Source organism: Passer domesticus, chromosome Z (assembly GCF_036417665.1).
Source record: "Passer domesticus isolate bPasDom1 chromosome Z, bPasDom1.hap1, whole genome shotgun sequence".
NCBI classification, from domain to species: Eukaryota; Metazoa; Chordata; class Aves; order Passeriformes; family Passeridae; genus Passer; species Passer domesticus.
The window spans coordinates 2401715-2420140 of NC_087512.1; the positions used below are offsets into that span (position 1 = coordinate 2401715).

Here is an 18426-nt window from a genome sequence, read left to right on the forward strand (position 1 = left end):
CTGCTCTTCCACTTATTTTCATACAATTTTCAAAACCTTTTAATAATCTTGTCCCTGGGAGATGGTAAGTGATGAGCTCAGTAATTACCCACTGTCAGTCTATTTACAAAGCTGTAGGTCACTGAGAAAAAGGTTGATCTCTATTAAAGCACAGTGAGCAGATGTAAGTGCTTGTATCAGGACTAAAACTTGCATTTTGCTGATTTCTCTGGAGAAGTACGTATTTCTCTAAACTTGGCTAGTCAGATTCAATGCTTCTTCCACTGAAAAATATGATTTGTTTTATGGACTCCCATAAAAATGGGGAAAATATTGTTCAAGTACTTGAGGTGGTCCCAGGAATGTTTTATTTATTTGTGCCTTGCCTGGCAGGGTTGTGGCCCTGGATTCTGGACTGAAAGAAGCCAGTACACAAATGGTATTTTCCTGGCAGTATATAGCACAGGTGAATTGGAATTGGATGAAATGGACCTGGTCTGCTACAGGCAGATTTATGTTTCCTTCTTTCTTTCATCTCTCCTGCATCTTTTAACTTGTTGTGCCTTGCATATTTATTTCAAAATTGGTTGGGGTGTCTAAAGTGATATTTACCAATTCAAGTAAGGATTTGCCTTGATCTTGTCACCTGGCTTCATTGTCTTCAGGGACTAAGTCTGGCCCTTTTGTCAGGAAAGGGGTTTTGAACACAGGCTGGCCTGACTGGGCACTGCTGGGCTGGGTTTGATCCCAGTGTCTCACTGTTCTCCGTGGTAACTTTAGTCCTTTACTCCTTTTGGGCCCCTCTGATATCTTCTCAAGTGCGGTCTAAATAATCTTGCTTTCTCTGGCCTGTGCAAAAATGAAAAGGGATCCTTGGTTTTGCTCCAGAACTCCTCTTACTGCTGTCTCTGCCGGCTGCTGTGCTTCTCTTCACCTGTGCAGCAGTCTGTCACACTGGAGACTCCTCATATTCCCTTCACCCAAGCTCCTCTAACTCCCTGATCCATTTTGGTGAGCGTTTCCAATCATTCTCATCTGCAGGTCACTCATGCATACCACGGCTTTAGTTTTATTTTCCGTACACCCCATGGACACTGTGAGTCATAGTTTCCTTATTTTGCGGAAAGAAGGAACTGGATCTCTGGCAAGCTTAATAATCTGACTTTCCAACACCTCTGTGACACCCCTGGTAATAGGCTAAGGGCATCACTTTCCATTTTCAAAGAGAGCAGAGTGATCATTTAACACGAAAGTCTTCAGTTCCTCCTCCTCAAGGGAACAAGAATTACAAAACAGGGAAACTGAGGCATAGTGAAAGTGATTTTCCAGTGACTTTAGGAAGCCTTTACATGGCCTGGGCAGTTGGTCATCAGGACAGGGACTGGATATAGCTTCTTCTTCTGAGAAGTAACAAGGAAGTGCAGCACCATGACCAGGCCTGCAGAAACAGGATTATAAAATTGCTAATTATATATATGGAATTAACGAATATACTATTTTATTATAATTTCAATAGGAGCCAGAGTCACAAAACCTGGATTTCCTGTCACCTCCTAATGGCCTCTTGGTTAGGGAGAGTGCATATGGAGAAGGGATGTGAGAACTGCTGGAAAGAAAGAGCAGGAGAAGTGAAGACAAATAATAGAGGGAGCTCAGAAAGACAAATAATTTGCCTTGTTCTTGGGGGCATCCATATCTTCCTTCCCTTCCTCTGCTTCTCCTTCCTTGACCATCTGTGTAGGCCAGCAAGCTGAGTCAGGTTTTGGCTTAGCTTCACCATTATAAAATAACATTAATTTCTGCCTGGTTTTGCTTGGGTTTGGATTTAGCCTGCCTGTTGTTGATGCCAAATGAGGATAGCTGTAGCTGTCACCTTTTAAAGATGAGTGTAAATCGCCTGCTGCCTGGGATTAAATGGGATGAACTGGTGGTGTTTGGGGAATAGATTGTGGCTGGAGTGGCAGGTGATGGCCCCACTGCCACTCAGTCCCTGTCACCCAGAGGTGCTGATGACTGTGTCACTCAGCCACCTGCACCAAACTGCTCTTGTGGAAGCACATGGATCTCCTGAACAGGTTCTGCTGCACACAGTCGTGTCCCACTCTCTGGGCAGAGACCAGACATGACCTCCAGCTGAGCTTGGAGAGTTTTGGGTCTCCTGCTTTTAGCAGCTCCCTTTTATACACCTTACCTTCTGGTCTGAAGTGAATTTTCACCCTTCCTTTCCTTTTCAGAAGGACAATTGGCACCGCTGAGGGGGCATCTCAGTGTGACAGCAGCATGGGTGCAAAGCTTCTCTTGCAATTCATCCGCTTGCTCATTCTTGCCTTGTAGTTCAAAATCCTCATAATTATCTGACATCCTCTGCTATTAAAACCTCTGCTTGTGTAGGAGTTGTTTTTTGTTTGGATTGCAGCAACAGGCTTTCAGTCTTTGCTTCCTGCTGCTTCCTGACAACCGGTTTTGACAAGCCCTTCAGAGTCACTGCTGCTTTGTTAATTTTCTGGCTTTTCACCCCCTCTTCCTATCATTACTTTACACCGATGTTTATTTGACCACACACTGATTCAACACTTACAGTTACCAATTAGGATCAAAATGTTGCTTTGACATTTACCTGAAACTCAAGGCCTCTGTTGCTAAGACATCCAGCTTCATGAAGTTTCTGCAACACGAGGCAGAGCATTGCTCATACTTTTATTTGTTAGGAATAAGTCTTGTGATTAATGGTGTCCATAACTGACGTACATCTTCCTTGATGAACAATTTGCTTAGATTCATGGGCAAAACAAAGCATCTCTGCATTGTGATTGTTTCTGGTTATTACACCTTTTATGAGTTCTTTCCTTGCCGTCATCAGCATCACACGTTGGGGACACATACCAATTTTAGAAGTTATATTAGGGCAAATTGAGCAAATGGCAAAGTTCCACTTGACAATTATTGGCAATGACTCCAGGCTTAAGATTAGCTTTTCTTTCTTTATTCTTTTACTTTTATAATTTTTTTTGTTTTTTTTTTCTATTTCCCCTTTTTTCTTTTTTTTTCTTTTTTTCCATTTTTTTTTTTATTTGAACTGTTTGACATGAGCTGTGTAAATTACATAGTAGACCTTGATGTCTCAATCATTTCCTCAGCTTTCCTCACCTTCTTTTAATCTTTCCTTACCCTCCCTTTTGCTCTGATGCTTTTTCTCTTCCTTTTCTGTGCTTCTGTCCTCTGTGTGCTTTTATATTGTAATTCTGATTCACAGAACCTTAATTTGTTTACCTATTTAAATGCAGTTACTGCCGAGAGTGAAAGTGGTAGAATTTGACTGAAATAGAATGTCAAAGAAATGCACTGGTGAAGCGGTTCAAGTCTCTTTTCTGTTTTCTCAGGCTGTTTGCACATTTGGCCAAACAATATTTTATGGATGCTTACAACTCAAACCTGAGAGGATTAGAAAATTTTGTATTTCAAAAATTAAATTCTCCCAACTCAAGGCTGATTGAAATCAATGGTAAAGCTCTCAGTAATCCTGTTAGAAACAGAATTAATTCAGTGTTTTTAAATATCTCATCCTTGGTATCTACTCAGTCCTAATACTACAAACCATTATTAATGGAAGTTGTTCTTATTGTGAGAAAGATATTTATTGTACAACCTCTGCAAAAAAATGCTGAGCAGCAGCTTGGTTTTAGTCTTGCAGACTCACAGTGAGACACACAGCCCTATAAGCTGTGCAAAATTTCTTTGGTGGGATGTTTTGTGTATTTATAAATCTGTATTCCGTTAATTCCTGGAGTACCTCTTGGAAGAAGAGCCCTGTGTGGTCTGTCTGGCTCAGGGCTGGACACGTAACTTTAAACTGACCCTAAGCTCAGCTCACAGCTCTGTTCTTCGTCCTTAACCACAGAGAAGTGTCATACACAGATACCTCTCTGGATATTTTTGTACCTCAATTAGATCCCCACTTCAAAGCTAAGTACATCAAGCTGGTCATCATAAGACATATCTGCCATTCCTCAAGATTAGTCTTCCAATCTCTCCTTGGATCTTACCCAAAATGTGAATGTCCTTTACACTTGGTGCCTCTGCTGCAGTGCACGCCCTTCCCCAAAAACAGCTTGATGAAAAGGAGGCATTAAAGAGTGATTTTACAATTTTTTTTGCTTGATGGACAGATTTACCCCCCTCCAACTTGGAACATTTACTTAGATTTTCTTTCAGCTGTTACATACAGAGTAAAGACATAGACAGGGAAAAGATTTTACTGCATGTTTTAATTCTTAATTTAATCTGTCTGAATATTGGCTATGCTGCAGGAGAGTTCACCTCTGGAGGACACACAACCAGACATTAATCTGGATTAATGCTCTCTATTTCAGTTCACAAGCAAATATTGAAGTCCCAAATAGACAATTTAAATCCAATTAAAAGACAAATTCCAGCTTGGTTTTCTCACCGCCCTCTCTCCCAATGTATCATTCAGTGATGCCTTTAACAATTAAAATATATTTTTAAGGCCATACACTTAAATGTTTTTTTACAAAGATATATTTGAAGAAACCATGTTTCTATACCAGTTACAGTGTGGTAAAAAATGTGTTGGATTGTGGTATGTAGGAGAGAACCACAAGCATTTATTTCAACAAGTCTCCAAGTGTCTAAGTAATTTTATTATTTTTTCTTCACACTAATATTCCACACATAAATTGTACCATGAGCAGGTCAGCTGATTAAAAACTGCCAGAGAAACACACAAGTTCACAGAATCACAGAATAATGAGGTTGGAAGAGACCTCTACGATCATCGAGTCCAACCTATGCCCTAACAGCTCAACTGGACTATAGCACCAAGTGCCATGTCCAGTCTTTTTGAACATATCCAGAGATGGTGATTCCACCACCTCCCTGGGAAGAGCATTCCAGGACTTTATTATCCTTTCAGTGAAAAATTTTTTCCTAATATCCAACCTATACCTTCCCTGATGCAGCTGAGGCTGTGTCCTCTGGCTCTGTCAGTGCTCCTGGTGGAAGAGACCGACCCCACCTGACTACAACCTCCCTTCAGGAAGCTGTAGAGAGCAATAAGGTCACCTCTGAGCCTCCTCTTCTCCAGGCTAAACAACCCCAGTTCCTTCAAACATTCCTCACAGGGCTTGTGTTCCGTCTTTATTTACTAGGTTGCCTGCCTCATCCAATAAGAAACAGAGGTTGGTTATACCCCTCCTTTTACCATTAATATATTTGTAAAAACATTTTTTATTATTTTTAATGGAAATTGCCAAGTTAAGTTCAAACTGAGCTTTGGCTTCCCTAATTTTTTTTCAACATGCCCTAGCAGCTCCCTTAAATACTTCCTGAGAAATCAGACCCTCCTTTAAAAGATGATACTTTTTTTTTCTCTTTTTTTTTTTCTAAGTTCCTTCAAAACCTCGTTGCTCATCCAGACTGGATGTTTGCTTCATCGACTCATTTTTCAGCACAAGGGGACAGTCTGTTCCTGTGCCCTCAAGATCTCTGCTTTGAAGCACATCCATCTCTCCTGACTCCTTTGTTTTCAAGGGCTGTTTCCCAAGGAACTCTCTGAATAAGTCTCTTAAATAAGCCAAAGTCTGCCCTCTGGAAGACCAGCATAGAGATCTTATTGATATTCTTCCTTATTTCACCAGTTAACAAGAATTCTATAATTTCATGATCACTGTGCCCCAAGCAGCCTCCAACCGCCACATCACCCACCAGTCCATCTCTATTTAACATAGTCACTCCCCTGGTGGGCTCACTCACTAGCTGTGACAAAAAGTTATCCTTCACACACTCTAAACACTTTCTAGACTGCCGTTTTTCTGCTGTATTAAGTTCCCAGCAGATGTCTGGTAGGTTGAAGTTACTTACAAGAACAAGGGCTGATGATCCTGAAACATTGTTCAGTTGCTTATAGAATGAGTTGTCCACCTCTTCATCCTGGTTGGGTGGACAACAGCAGACTCCCAGCAGGATGTCAGCCTTGTTGGCCTTCCCCCTAATTCTCACCCATAGTATTCAACTTCATCATCATTAGTTTCCATACCTGTGGCATCCAAAGCCTCCCTAATATAAAAGACCACCCCTCCACCTCTTCTCCCTTTCCTGTTTCTTCTGAAGAGCTTGTAGCCATTCTGTGCAGTGCTCCAACTATGTGAGTCCTCCCACCACGTTTCTGTGATGGTGACTACATCACAGCTCTGCTGTTGGACCATGGCCTCCAGCTCTTCCTGTTTGTTACCTGTGCTGCATGCACTGGTATCCATGCACATCAGCTGGGCTGCTGATTTCACCCCTAACTCAGGGCCTGCTTCCAGACAGCCTAGATACATCCTCTTCCCCCTTCAGACCTAGGTTAAAGGCCTCTCAACAAGGTCTGCCAGTTCACGAGCTAAAAACATTCTGCCCTTAACAGAGAGATGTATCCCATCTGATTCCAGTAGAGCAGGCGCCGTAAAAATTGCCCCATGATCATAGAATCTGAAATTTTGCTGATGACACCAACCCTTGAGCCACTTGTTAATGATGACAGTTCTCCTATTTATTTTGTAATTTTTCTCTGCCACCAAAGGGACTGAGCAGAACACTACTTGTGCACCTGTCCTATCAACCACCTGACCCAGTGCCTTAAACTCCCTTTTAATCGCCTTGACACTCCTCTTTTCTATCTCATCACAGCCTGGAGTATCAGCTGTGGGTAATAATCAGAGGGCTGAATCAGCCGAGGCAGTCTCTCAGTGATATCCCATACCCAGGCCCCAGGGAGGCAGCAGACCTCTCTGTGGGATGGGTCGGTTTGACATATGGGGCCCTCTGTTCCCCTCAGAAGGGAATCACCCACCACGATTATCCTTCTTTTCTTCTTGATGTTAGAGGTGGTAATTCATTTTTCAGACGCGTCATAATTGGGAGGCTCACTGGGCAGATAATTTTCTTCTAAATCATCTAGCTGGGTCTCTAGATCCAGGGCCTCATACCTATTCTGAAGTGGCAACTGGCTAGGGGATGGGGGGTGGGAGGGATTTTTGTTATTAATTGCCTGAACAGGGATGCATTTCCACTCCCCTTCATCTACCAGGTGCCCCTCTATTGCCTGAGAGTGAGAGGCATATGAGTCCTCTGACTTTTGGTGGGCCTCCCTTAAAGATATAAGGGCTGAACTCCACCAATCTATTTCCCTTTCACTATCCCTGATACTCCTTAATCTTTCAACTTCCTCCCTAAGCTCGGCCACTAGCGAAAGGAGGTCGTTCACCTGCTCACACCGTAGGCAGGCCTCCTCCACAACACACCCCTGAAACCACTGCTAAGCTCAAACACTCCAGGGAGGAATGGGTCTGTACGGACACATCCTTTTTGGAGGGCTCCACTTGGTCACATACACTTGTACCAACCACAGATTTTGACCGGGTTAAAACCATTACTAAGAGAAAGCCCAAAATAAAATAAAGAAACCAGTACAAGCACCTCAAACAACACACAGCACACCTAACTAGCAAGAAAACCTGTAACCCTACATGCTTGCTATGCTTGTGTGAATTGCTGTGCAAGCTGCTGTCACCACACCCCTGTTTGCCCACTCCCCAGAGGCCTCTTATTAGGAGTCGCTCAGGAATGAAGGAAAGTCCACCTCCTGCTCCTGAATGGCTCACAATGCAAGCAGCTCACCTGCTCAGAGTTCTTATAAGTTATGGGGCTGCCTGATAAACCAGAGCTCTGCATTACCCAATGGTCATTATAGCATAATGGATTCACACTGTGATATGAATCATAGATTCACAGGGTGGTTTAGGCAGGAAGGAAACTTTAACCTCATGCAGTGCCACCCACTGCCATGGGTAGGGAAAGCTTCCACTGACCTTCACTGCTCCAAGCCCTGTCCAGCCTGGCCTTGGGCACTGCCAGGGATCCAGGGGCAGCCACAGCTGCTCTGGGCACCCTGGGCCAGGGCCTGCCCACCCTCCCAGCCACCAATTCCTGCCCAACATCCCAAAATGTGTGCCTGCCCTGTGGCAGTGCAGCCATGGCCTGTGTGCTGTCCCTGCAGGCCTTGTCCCCAGTGCCTGGGCAGCTCTCCTGGAGCCCCTGCAGGCCCTGGCAGGGGCTCTCAGGTGTCCCTGCAGCCTTCTCTTGTGCAGGGGAGCAGCCCCAGCTGTGCCAGGCTGGCTCCAGAGCAGAGGGGCTCCAGCCCTGGCAGCATCTCCGTGCCTCCTCTGCACTGGCTGCAGCAGCTCCACGTCCTTGTGCTGCTGGAGCCAGGGCTGGGGCAGCTCTGCAGGTGGGGTCTCACCTGAGCCCAGGGCACAGGGGCAGGATCCCCCCTGCCCTGCTGCCCACGCTGGGATCAGCCCAGGGCAGGGGGGCTCAGGCTGGGGCAGCTCCAGCTCTCACCCACAGCACCCCCAGCTCCCTCTCCCAGGGCTGCTCCCTCTGCCCATTCCCAGCCTAGGTTGATCCCGGGGCTGCCCTCATCCAGGTACAGTTCCTGCACTTGGCCTTGTCAAACCTCACAAGATTCCCCTGGGCATATTTTAACATACCATGTTGTTCCTTCTTAATTCCCCGTGCTGATAATTGCTCCAATTGGACTAGAGGATGGATGTGGCAAGAGAGATTCACCAGCCCTTGTCATAAGCCTGGTAACCAGCAAAACTGTTGGGGTCCTGGATGCCCTTTCTTTTGGACAAAGTGTGCTGGCAGATTGCTTCCTGGCTGTCCCCACACAGCCCAATTGGGAAGTTAACTTTCAGTATTGGCAGCACCAAATGTTCATAACTCAGCTTGCCAGGCTTCTGAAATAATGAAATTGGGTTAAAAAGGAGAAGTTTAAAAATAAGAGTCTGCAAGATGCTTTTTTGTTTGCTTCTGAGATAAGGTAGGGGTTTTGGCCTGTGTTGTCAAGTATTTCCCCAGCATTTTTAAATTTCTACCCTGCTATTGGTGTAGTTTCCAGAAGACTGCAGGCATCATGGGGGTTGGAACAAATCTGTGAATGTGAACGTTTGGAAAACAGGGGCTTGTGATGATTATGTTTATGCATTGGCTTAAAAAAATGCTATCTTTCCAAACAGGCAAAATAAGCACTGTATTATGACTTTAGAGACGTCATCAAATTACACATCATTTGCTAGCAGAGCCAACAAATCAGAGGAAGGATGTGTCCCCCACATTTAGGAACTACTGTAGATTTAGAACTGAACTTTGGAGCTTTTACTTGTTTGGCTCTGTGGTTTCCCATGTCTCCAGCTTTTTGCCCTTGTCTTTTGGAGAATGAAATTTCTACCTCCTCATAGATGTGTGTTGTTTATGAGCACAGATAATTACTGGCCTTCAAATTTGTATGGGGAGCCTGGTATTGTTTTCATCCAAGGACTTGTAGAGTCTATGGGAAGTAAAAATTATTTGTTTACCCTAGTAAGGTCATATCTTGTTGCTCTTGTATCTTTTAATTGTTTTTGATGAATGTGTCGTAGTCACATTTGTATGTTAAGAAATAGGGCATGAGAACTCATGCTGATAGACTTAACCTAATGAATGATATCAAATATCAACTGCCTCGTTTTCTTGCTAGAGGGCTGCAGTTTAGCTGGCAGAATGGAGAGGAATTGGCAAATTGGACCGGCACCTTTAATTTCACGGATGACGGAGCAGTGAAGAGTGGCAGTGACACAGGCACCAGGTACCAACACCCGAGGGAATGACTATAGAGATCTTTCTCTCCTTGTATCAACCACAAATGTGAGCACAGGCTGTATGAAAAATGAGATCTGCAGTGTGCTTTGGCTGCTTGGCACTGCTCCCCACAGTACTGAAGATGTCAGGGGTGCCCAAGCACTGTGCTGTTTTCCCCTTTGCAAGCCTTGGGGACATTTTGGAATATGCCATAAGCACCCATGAAGTCTGCAGGAGGGTGGTTTCTGTGTTCAGGCCTCTCCCATTTCCCTACCAATGCTGTGTTGTGGTCAAGGTGTGTCAAGGTGTGGCAGTATTGGAGAATGGGACTTTGGCAGAGAATGTCCCAACATTACAATCTTGGTGCATGCAGAGCACACTGGGGAATGTGGTCGTTAGAATAAAACATGTGTTCCATGAAAACGTAGTTTAATTTAAATTCTTTTCAAGGCCTAGCAGGTGTCTCTCAAGATGAGGCTGTAGTATTTCCTTTATTTACAGTATCTGGCAACAAGAGAAGCACTGATGTGCTGCTGCACTCTTTGTACTTCCTGGTTTGACATGGGCTCAGGTGTCTGCAGGGTCATGTGCAGAGTCAGAAAACTGGCAGCAGTTTTGCCTGAAGAGCTCCACAGCTGTCCCAGGCCATCTGCACAAATCCAGGCATAGGTGTAGGGTGGATATCTGAGCTCCCTTCCTGGAACAACAGTTACAGGAGTTTAAAAATCCTGAGTCATGTGTAGCATCAAGTTCAATGAGCAGCAGGGAAATCTTAAAAAGAGCTGTAAAATGAAGAAAAAAATAGAAACAAAATAACCTTACACTTAGTACGTGTGTATAAACAAAACTCTGGGTAAATTGCCCATTTTATTTTGAATATCATAATTTTGTCACCATACACCACTGCAGCTGTGGAGCTGATAGCACTTCAAAGGCAAGCAGAAGTTGCAGAGTCTAACCTGCCAGAAATCATCCTGTCACTGAACCACAGCAATGCTACAGTTCCTGTTCAGGCTCTTGCTGTAATGTGATCCTGTAAGAGTGCTGCCTGCTGCTCTGCTGGTTGGTCTTGTAAAGGTTCTTTGTAAGAGCAACCAGCCTCCACTGCAGTTTTTCACTTAGAGCAGGGGAAAAAAGGTTCATGTGTACATGTGTAGGTGTGTGTATCTATCTTCCACTCTTGTTGCCTTTTCAGTATCTGCATATAGAGTCTGTATTTACAAAGTCTTCAGTTTAGACGCTTGGCATATAAAAGAACTCAGTGTGACACAAAGACACACATCATCTTGAAGGCATGAGAAAACAAACAAATATAGATTTCCTCCTCTAGACACCTTTGACAGAGACAATTGAGCCATCATTGATTGCATGACTGGGAACCAAAAGCCTTGAATACAAAAGACAAAGTCATGAGGGGCTGAACCACAGTGCTACTCTCAGTCTCTTCAGCCTCTTCAAGCACAAAGAGGTTCAAGGTGCAAATGTTTTTTACACAAACAAACCACACAAGCTAGATATAAACAGGAAAAAGTTATAATATCAATGAAGAAAAAAGTGTATTTCAAATCCTGTGCTATGTGATATGTCAGTGACTGTATCTCCACTGCCCAGGCTCCCTGGGGAATGGGCACAGCCTTGAGGCTGCCAGAGCTCCAGGAGCCTTTGGATGGCCCTGCCAGGGATAGGAATGTTGGGGAGCTGTGCAAGAGCTGGGCTGGGTAATCCTGGTGGGTCTCTTCCTTCTCAAGACATTCTGTGGTTCTTTGTTACTGGCAGTGGAGCTGAAAGCTTTTCAGTCAGGGGTAAGTCTACCTGCAACAAATTTCACACCCAAGTGTGTTAGAGATATTATTTATCCCTTTTCCTGCTGTGTGGAACCTGGGAATAGAGGAAAATAAAAAAAGTACTTTGTAAGTGTGGAGACGAGACTGTGTGGTGACTACTGCAGAGCTGTGTCAAAATTGTTTACTATTTACATTTGATCACCTTTCTGACTGTGTTGTCACCAGACATCTCCTGAGAGTCTTAATCTGACACTCAGCTTTATGCTGTTGATATAAAATGAAAACAAGTCTTCCTCTAATGAATAATTCTTTCCACTGAATGGAAAACTTGCAGACTACACTTCACAGAACTGATTTTATTTGTATATATTTACAGGACTCCAGAGAGATGTCTGAAGTGCACAAAGCTAATTGTATGTCAGCATAAGCACACAGAGTACATTTCACTGCATAGCTCTGCAATTTGCTGTGCCATCACCTTCTTGTAAAAGGTTTTGTGTTCAAAGATATTGATTGAAATATATATGAATATGATTTCCATTAACTTGTACCATTTATATATATAGAGACATATGTTTATTCATGCATATGTGGTATCAACTTGAACATATTCTAGAACTACTCTTTATCTTTTAATTACATAACTTAATACAGGGTGTAGAGATGCTGACAACTCATCCTGTAGGAGTGAAGTTTTAGATTAAAATGAAGGATTTCCAAATCAAAAGCACACTGAAAGAATGAGTGCATTAGAATGGCAAGTCAGCCAAGCTTCATGAGAATAATGGCCTTAGAGAAACCAATGAATAGTGAAGATTAAACACAGCATAAAAATTATCAAGTAAGAAAGAAATGGTTATTATGTCACATGATTTCAGTAAACACTGGGTGACTCCTTAGATAAAATCACACAATAGTTTGGAAGGGACCTTAAAGCTCATCCAGTGCCACCCCCTGCCATGGGCAGGGACAATTCCATTGTCCCAGGCTGCTCCAGACCCTGTCCAGCCTGGCCTTGGGCACTGCCAGGGATCCAGGGGCAGCCACAGCTGCTCTGGGCACCCTGGGCCAGGGCCTGCCCACCCTCCCAGCCACCAATTCCTGCCCAACATCCCAAAATGTGTGCCTGCCCTGTGGCAGTGCAGCCATGGCCTGTGTGCTGTCCCTGCAGGCCTTGTCCCCAGTGCCTGGGCAGCTCTCCTGGAGCCCCTGCAGGCCCTGGCAGGGGCTCTCAGGTGTCCCTGCAGCCTTCTCTTGTGCAGGGGAGCAGCCCCAGCTGTGCCAGGCTGGCTCCAGAGCAGAGGGGCTCCAGCTCTCTGATGGCTGAGGTCTGAAATCAGACACATTTCTCTCATTGAGCCCTGTCTGACAGCTCTGCTGTGCTGGGGTAACTCAGCTAACCCGGGTTTTCATCACAGTACTTAAGACAGTTCTTCTGACTGGGTAGAAGCAGTCCATGGAAATAAAATCTTGTGTCACGTATGCAGTGCAACCAAGAGTCTGGGTCCCCTCTGTGCCATCTAACACTGCTCTGGGCAGACACTTGACGGATCCCGACTTGCTGGACCTTTCTGGGCACCAGAGCCTTCATTTCAATTCAGATTATGTTGCTGAAGGCCTTCTAGGTAGCAAGGAAATAGTGATTACTAACAATAAGTAAAAGTGAAGCACAGGAGCTCCCCAGAATCCATAGGGATTTCAACCAAAGGATTTCAACCCACACACATACAATAACAACCAGTTGTTGAACACTGGCTTATTTTTGATTATTGTGCATCACCCATTACTCATATTTCTATATTTTGCATTTTACTTTGTGCTAAGCATCATTAAACCTTACAGCATCCTTGTGGAGAATCAGATAAAGGGCTTTATCTAGTGCTGGTTATGACTAGTGATATACACAACCCCTTCCCAGATCCCTGATTCTTCTGCTCTCCTTTTAATATGTTTTGCAACTTACTGGAATTGTGAGTTGTCATGCTTAAATAATTTTTCACTGGCAAGAAGCTGCCTTAATGACAGGATGACTTATCTGCTCTGCCGTATGAGTTGGTTTATGTTGTTCCCTTCAGTCTACTGGAGCTGCAGATAAGATTCAATGTAGAGCTTTTGTGATGAGACCACAGAAGCCTTTGGTGAGTGAGAGGAGATCATACTTTAAGACCTGTCAATTTGTACACTGAATTCTCTAGTATGACAAATCTGAAGCTTTGTCCCCACTGGCTATGAAATAAAAAGTAGAATCAATTAGATTTGTCAAATACATATTTTACAAGAGTGAATGTGAGAGTTTAGGATTTTGCTTAAGTCACTTTGCTGAGTTCTTCATACAAGGATCCTAAAATCTAGAAACTACAAGGAAAAAAAAGGCAGTTGCTTGCAATAAGCTAAAATGTGGGGTTTAAGATGTCATTGATGTATAAGGATTGTCATGAATTTTGCTATGCCTTCTAGGTGGGTGGTCATATGGGTAACAACATCAGCAGATTATTTCAGTAAGAGTGAATGGGAAAGGGCTTGATTAAAACACCCAAGAAGCAGTTTATTAAAAATCTGAGAGTTTTGAAATGAAATTGGGAAAATAGGGCTTCCTGTAACCTACTCCACTGCTGCTTGTCAGGAGACAGCATTGATTTGGTACAGCAAAAGACAAGAAGCAACCAACATGTCCCTGCAACTCAAATTCAATGTAGTCTGCAATAAATCATTCACACGCTGCACAGTGGGAAAACCTCTAAATGAGGATGGGTTCCGAGAGGATCTGGGAAGCACAGGGGGTGGTGGTATTGATGGGCTCCAAGGTGGGCTTATCTCCAGGCAGAAGCAGGAGGCGGCCTGGACTTTGCTGTGCCATTTCGGGCTGTTTCTGCTGGAGCTCCTGCTGCTACACCCACGACTGCTGCAGTGGAGCTGTGTTTTGCAACTTACTCTGGTGCTGTGCTAGGCTGAAACCACGGAGAGACTTGTGGCCCAAATCGGTGGACAGATGGGAAGGGAACAACGTGTCTTTGGCAGGAGTGGATGTTTGGTCAATTCACATTGCTAATGAGGTAATGAGCAGCAGAGCCAAGCAATTCCAAGTGAGCTGTGTGTGGAGACTTGGAGGTGGGAGATCATAATAAGAATGGCAGTGAGCAGCCAGTGACAATTTGCCAGGAGCTTCCATGGTTGTGATGAAAAATATATCCTCAGGGCATCACAACAATCATCTTGACTGCACAGATGGGTAGGAGATCTGTGGAGTCATGGGACCAGGTCAGAAAAAGAATCCAGAAAAGGAGCCCCTCCAAGTATAAAAAGTTGTGCATTTTCCACTTTTCTGGGGATGTTCAGTGATCTATACATGAACAGCCTTTAAAGGACAGAAATATAAAAGCCACTCCTTCTCTGAAAAAGATCAAACTTATGGATTTATGGCTGGTCCATGGAAGCCCTTTTGGTTCTTTGAAAGCAAAAATTTTAACTTGGAAAACAGGCACAATATCTTGGTCCTTGTCTTGATGGATGGACCTATCTAACGTCATCTATTATCAAACCCCAGAAAAGCTTACAACTCTGTAAGACCAAACATATCAAATTATCCTAAGTGAATGACCAGTGGGCTCATGAATGAATAGCCTTTAACATCAGCTACAAGAATTTTCTGGAAAACTTGAGCCCCTGTACAAGAATTCCTGATCCTGAATTTTAGTTACTCTGTAGAAATACAGCCAATCTTGAACTAAACATGCCATTTCTATCTTTAGCTTCCAGGCATTGAATACTGTTTTTCCTTGCTATACTGTATTGAAAGTCTTCCTGCCACTGGTAATTGCTTCCTGGTGCAGTATCTCCTTATTCAGTCACCATATGTTTAGATTAAGCTTCACACGCCTCTCATAATATTTTAGAATGCAGAAAATTTCTGCAGGTCCTTTTGTAACTCTCACCAGTGTCTCAAACCCCCAGAGATTAAATGTCAGAAGTGGATGCAGTAATTCAGAAGAGCTATTACTACACAATGCATACAGAGATAAATGACCATTTTATCTTGCTTATATTTTAATTTTTTTACATGACACAGCACATGGTGGCATATTTTGCTCCCACCTACAGACACATACTAAAAGTTCATGATCAGTTAGACATCTAATGCATCTATTAGTATTAGAGATTATGATGGTACAGTGTTTAAACCAGTTATTGCCAGTGACATTGTCATCAGCACGTGGTAGGCAGGAGGAATGTGAACCGTCTTTTTTAATATTTGTTGTCCCCAAGGATGAGACAATCAAATAGTTTCATGAAGCTGTGTAAAAGAATCCTCATGCTTCTCCAGTCTCCTCTGTTGAGCCCACAACTCTTCTTCTCTCAGTTCAGCCTTTCAGGCATCATTGTGTTTTGGACAAATTGACTCAGGCTCTCAAATAGCAGAAAGAGCACAAGCAGCAATGTGATTTTTTTTTTTAAATTTTTTTTTGTGCCATTGTCCTGGTGAAGTTAAAATGAGTCTAAGAGCGTCAGATTCCTGTTTCCCTTGCCACATCTGCACATCTGCATCAGTTATTTTACCTGCTGAACAGGTATCATCCCTTCCCAATGGGACAAAATAATCTTGGGAGAACAGGCCATGCAAACTGGTAGGATGCTTTCATTAAGGGAGAAAAACCCCTGAATTTATGGAAAGCCCTTAAACTTTTTGACCAAATCTTGTGGGTTTTGATGTTGTCACATAGAAGCATTAAGAGAAACAAAGGCCAGAGGGATTTTGTCTCTCACAATGGACCCTGATGGAGTCAACAGCTACTGTGTTCTATTCTGGATAAATTGTCCAGGGCCTCTAGAACTGTGATAGGCTCCATCCCAGCAGTATTTTTGCTCCAGGGACCTGAAGATTCCATGCAGGCCTTGCCAGATGATGTGAGTCGCCTGTGCTTTGGGGACTGTGCTCTGTCACACTTGGAACATTCCTCAGTAAGGAAGGTGAATCTGTGAATCTCCACCCAAGGTTGGCCATGGATCTGCCCATACTGATTAATGCAGGCACTGCTAATTGGACAGCACTCTTAATAAGCATGTAGTATAAGCCTGCAGGGCTTGATTCATTTATTCTCATTTCTTAGTCACTGGATAATGTATATTTTTGGAAAGATCTTTGTTTTTCCTGCAGGGTAGGTGGAATCCTTCCTGCAATGCTCTGCGGTCTCACTGCGCAAGTGCTGCAGCCTTGCTGCAAACAGTGTCAGGAACTGGCGCTTCAGGAACGAGCAGAGTGAATGGGAAGGCAGCTGCAGAAAATGATCCTGCTTAAAAGATGCCTGACCATTGCAGCAAATTATACTTTTAAACCTTTGTTCAGTATATCAGACAAATCAGTGTCTCAACCCAAGCGTCACTTGAAAGCAGGATTGAAGTCTCGGGCTTTTTAATTCATGTAGTGTGATCAAGAAAGGCTTACTTCTGATCAAAGCAGGAGCAGCCCAACTGCAGATGATCAAAGACCTAAGTGTTAGCTGATGTACTGAGAAACCAAATGTGTCTCTCACTAGCGAGCTCAGTAGGCAGCTCATCTGGAGGTGAGGTTGCAATGGGGGACGTGAAGGTTAGAAAAGAAGAAAGTTTCAGTCAGTCAAAAATGGAAAATTACACAGTGAATAGCATCTAATTCCTGGGTACTCAGTGCAGTGGGCTGTAAAAACCAGTTCCCTCTGAGCACTTGCAACTTGTGTGGTGTTCAGGCACAGACTTTGACCCTGGAAAAGTGTTGTAGGTTTGAAAGTGACGATTGACGTGAGCGGACACTGAGCTCACAAGTGCCCTGGGAAAGCACAATCCTACATGCAACCGAGCTGTTTGTTGTAATTCATTTGCTGTTGTGTTCTTAAGGTAAAGAATCGTGAATTCTTGTATTGGTTTTCCTGTAGACTTATGACCTTTAGAGGGATAGAACTTATTTATGTTTCATCAGGGGCAGTGGAAAAATGCAGGGAGAGGACATTATGGCAGTGACAGATCAACTCTGTTTTATGGATAATAAAACTTGACTGTCATTCTTGTAAAGCCAAAATTCAGACCTTTTCTGTAGCAAAAGGAGTAAGTAGTACAGTCAGGTTTGTCACTTGTCACTAATCCAGAACATAAATCAAAATAAACTGAACTACATCCTTGTTTCTTAGTTGGAGATCAGACTGGGGAGGATGATGGGGAGGACAGTTTCCATTTGTGCTAATTAAGCTTTCTGACAGGCAAATGTATCTTCGTTCACAGGGAACTACATGTTTTAGAGTGGGAGTTAATAGGCAGGAAGAGCTCTCAGAGACCAGAGAGTGGGTGAGACTGATGCTTCCTCTGGGAAAGTGTGGGGGCCTGATCTCCAAACACTCCCTGCAGGACCAGACCCTTGCAAGATGCGGACATGGGTTTAAAGGACATCTCTGGAGGCTGAGGGAACCCATGCCCCTTGTGCTAGGGCCTGGTGTTGTGCAAAAGCTGCATTCTAGGAAAGCACAATGTGAAAACCTTCTGTGGGAAGAGATTGTCCAGTGCTCCAGGGAACGGCCTCTGCTGATATCCTGCTAATTCTAATATCCTCCTAATATCTGCAGCAGGAGGAATCGCTGTGAAGTAAATAAAAAGCATGAACACTCCTGGGAGAAAGAGAGAAACCCTTTTTTTCCTGAGTCTATTGACCAGTCACTGTCTTGCAGAATTCCCAGTGCTGCTGCAGCACCACCATTACGTGCAGCTGACGTGCAGAAGCCTCTGTAGCATTGCAGCTAAGGAGGGTTCAGTGGCTGGCTGTCTGCTCCAGTGAGGCTCAGGCTGATGAAGGACAGCCCAAAGGATGCTCAGTCAATAGCTTGGGATCACTCAGCTCACTTCAGTCTAACTGACCTCATGGCCAGCAGCACCTTCTCCCCTCTCTGTGTGGAGTGACACTGCCATTGGTGTCCCCTGCCTTTGCTGCATGTGTCACATCATTGAGGTGTCACCCAGCCTG

General features: G+C 43.9%; 1 protein-coding gene across 2 annotated transcripts in view; it reads left to right on the forward strand.

Moving 5' to 3' along the window:
• Positions 1 to 18426, forward strand: part of ST8SIA5 (ST8 alpha-N-acetyl-neuraminide alpha-2,8-sialyltransferase 5) — a 74356-nt gene that overhangs the window by 34559 nt on the left and 21371 nt on the right. The window contains exon 4 of one of the 2 annotated variants that reach the window (XM_064403246.1): positions 9560 to 9667. The exons of the other annotated variant lie outside the window; for it this stretch is intronic. Within the exon in view, the coding sequence (XP_064259316.1) occupies positions 9560 to 9667 (108 nt within the window). The remainder of the gene's footprint in view (positions 1 to 9559; positions 9668 to 18426) is intronic. 2 annotated transcript variants of the gene reach the window in all.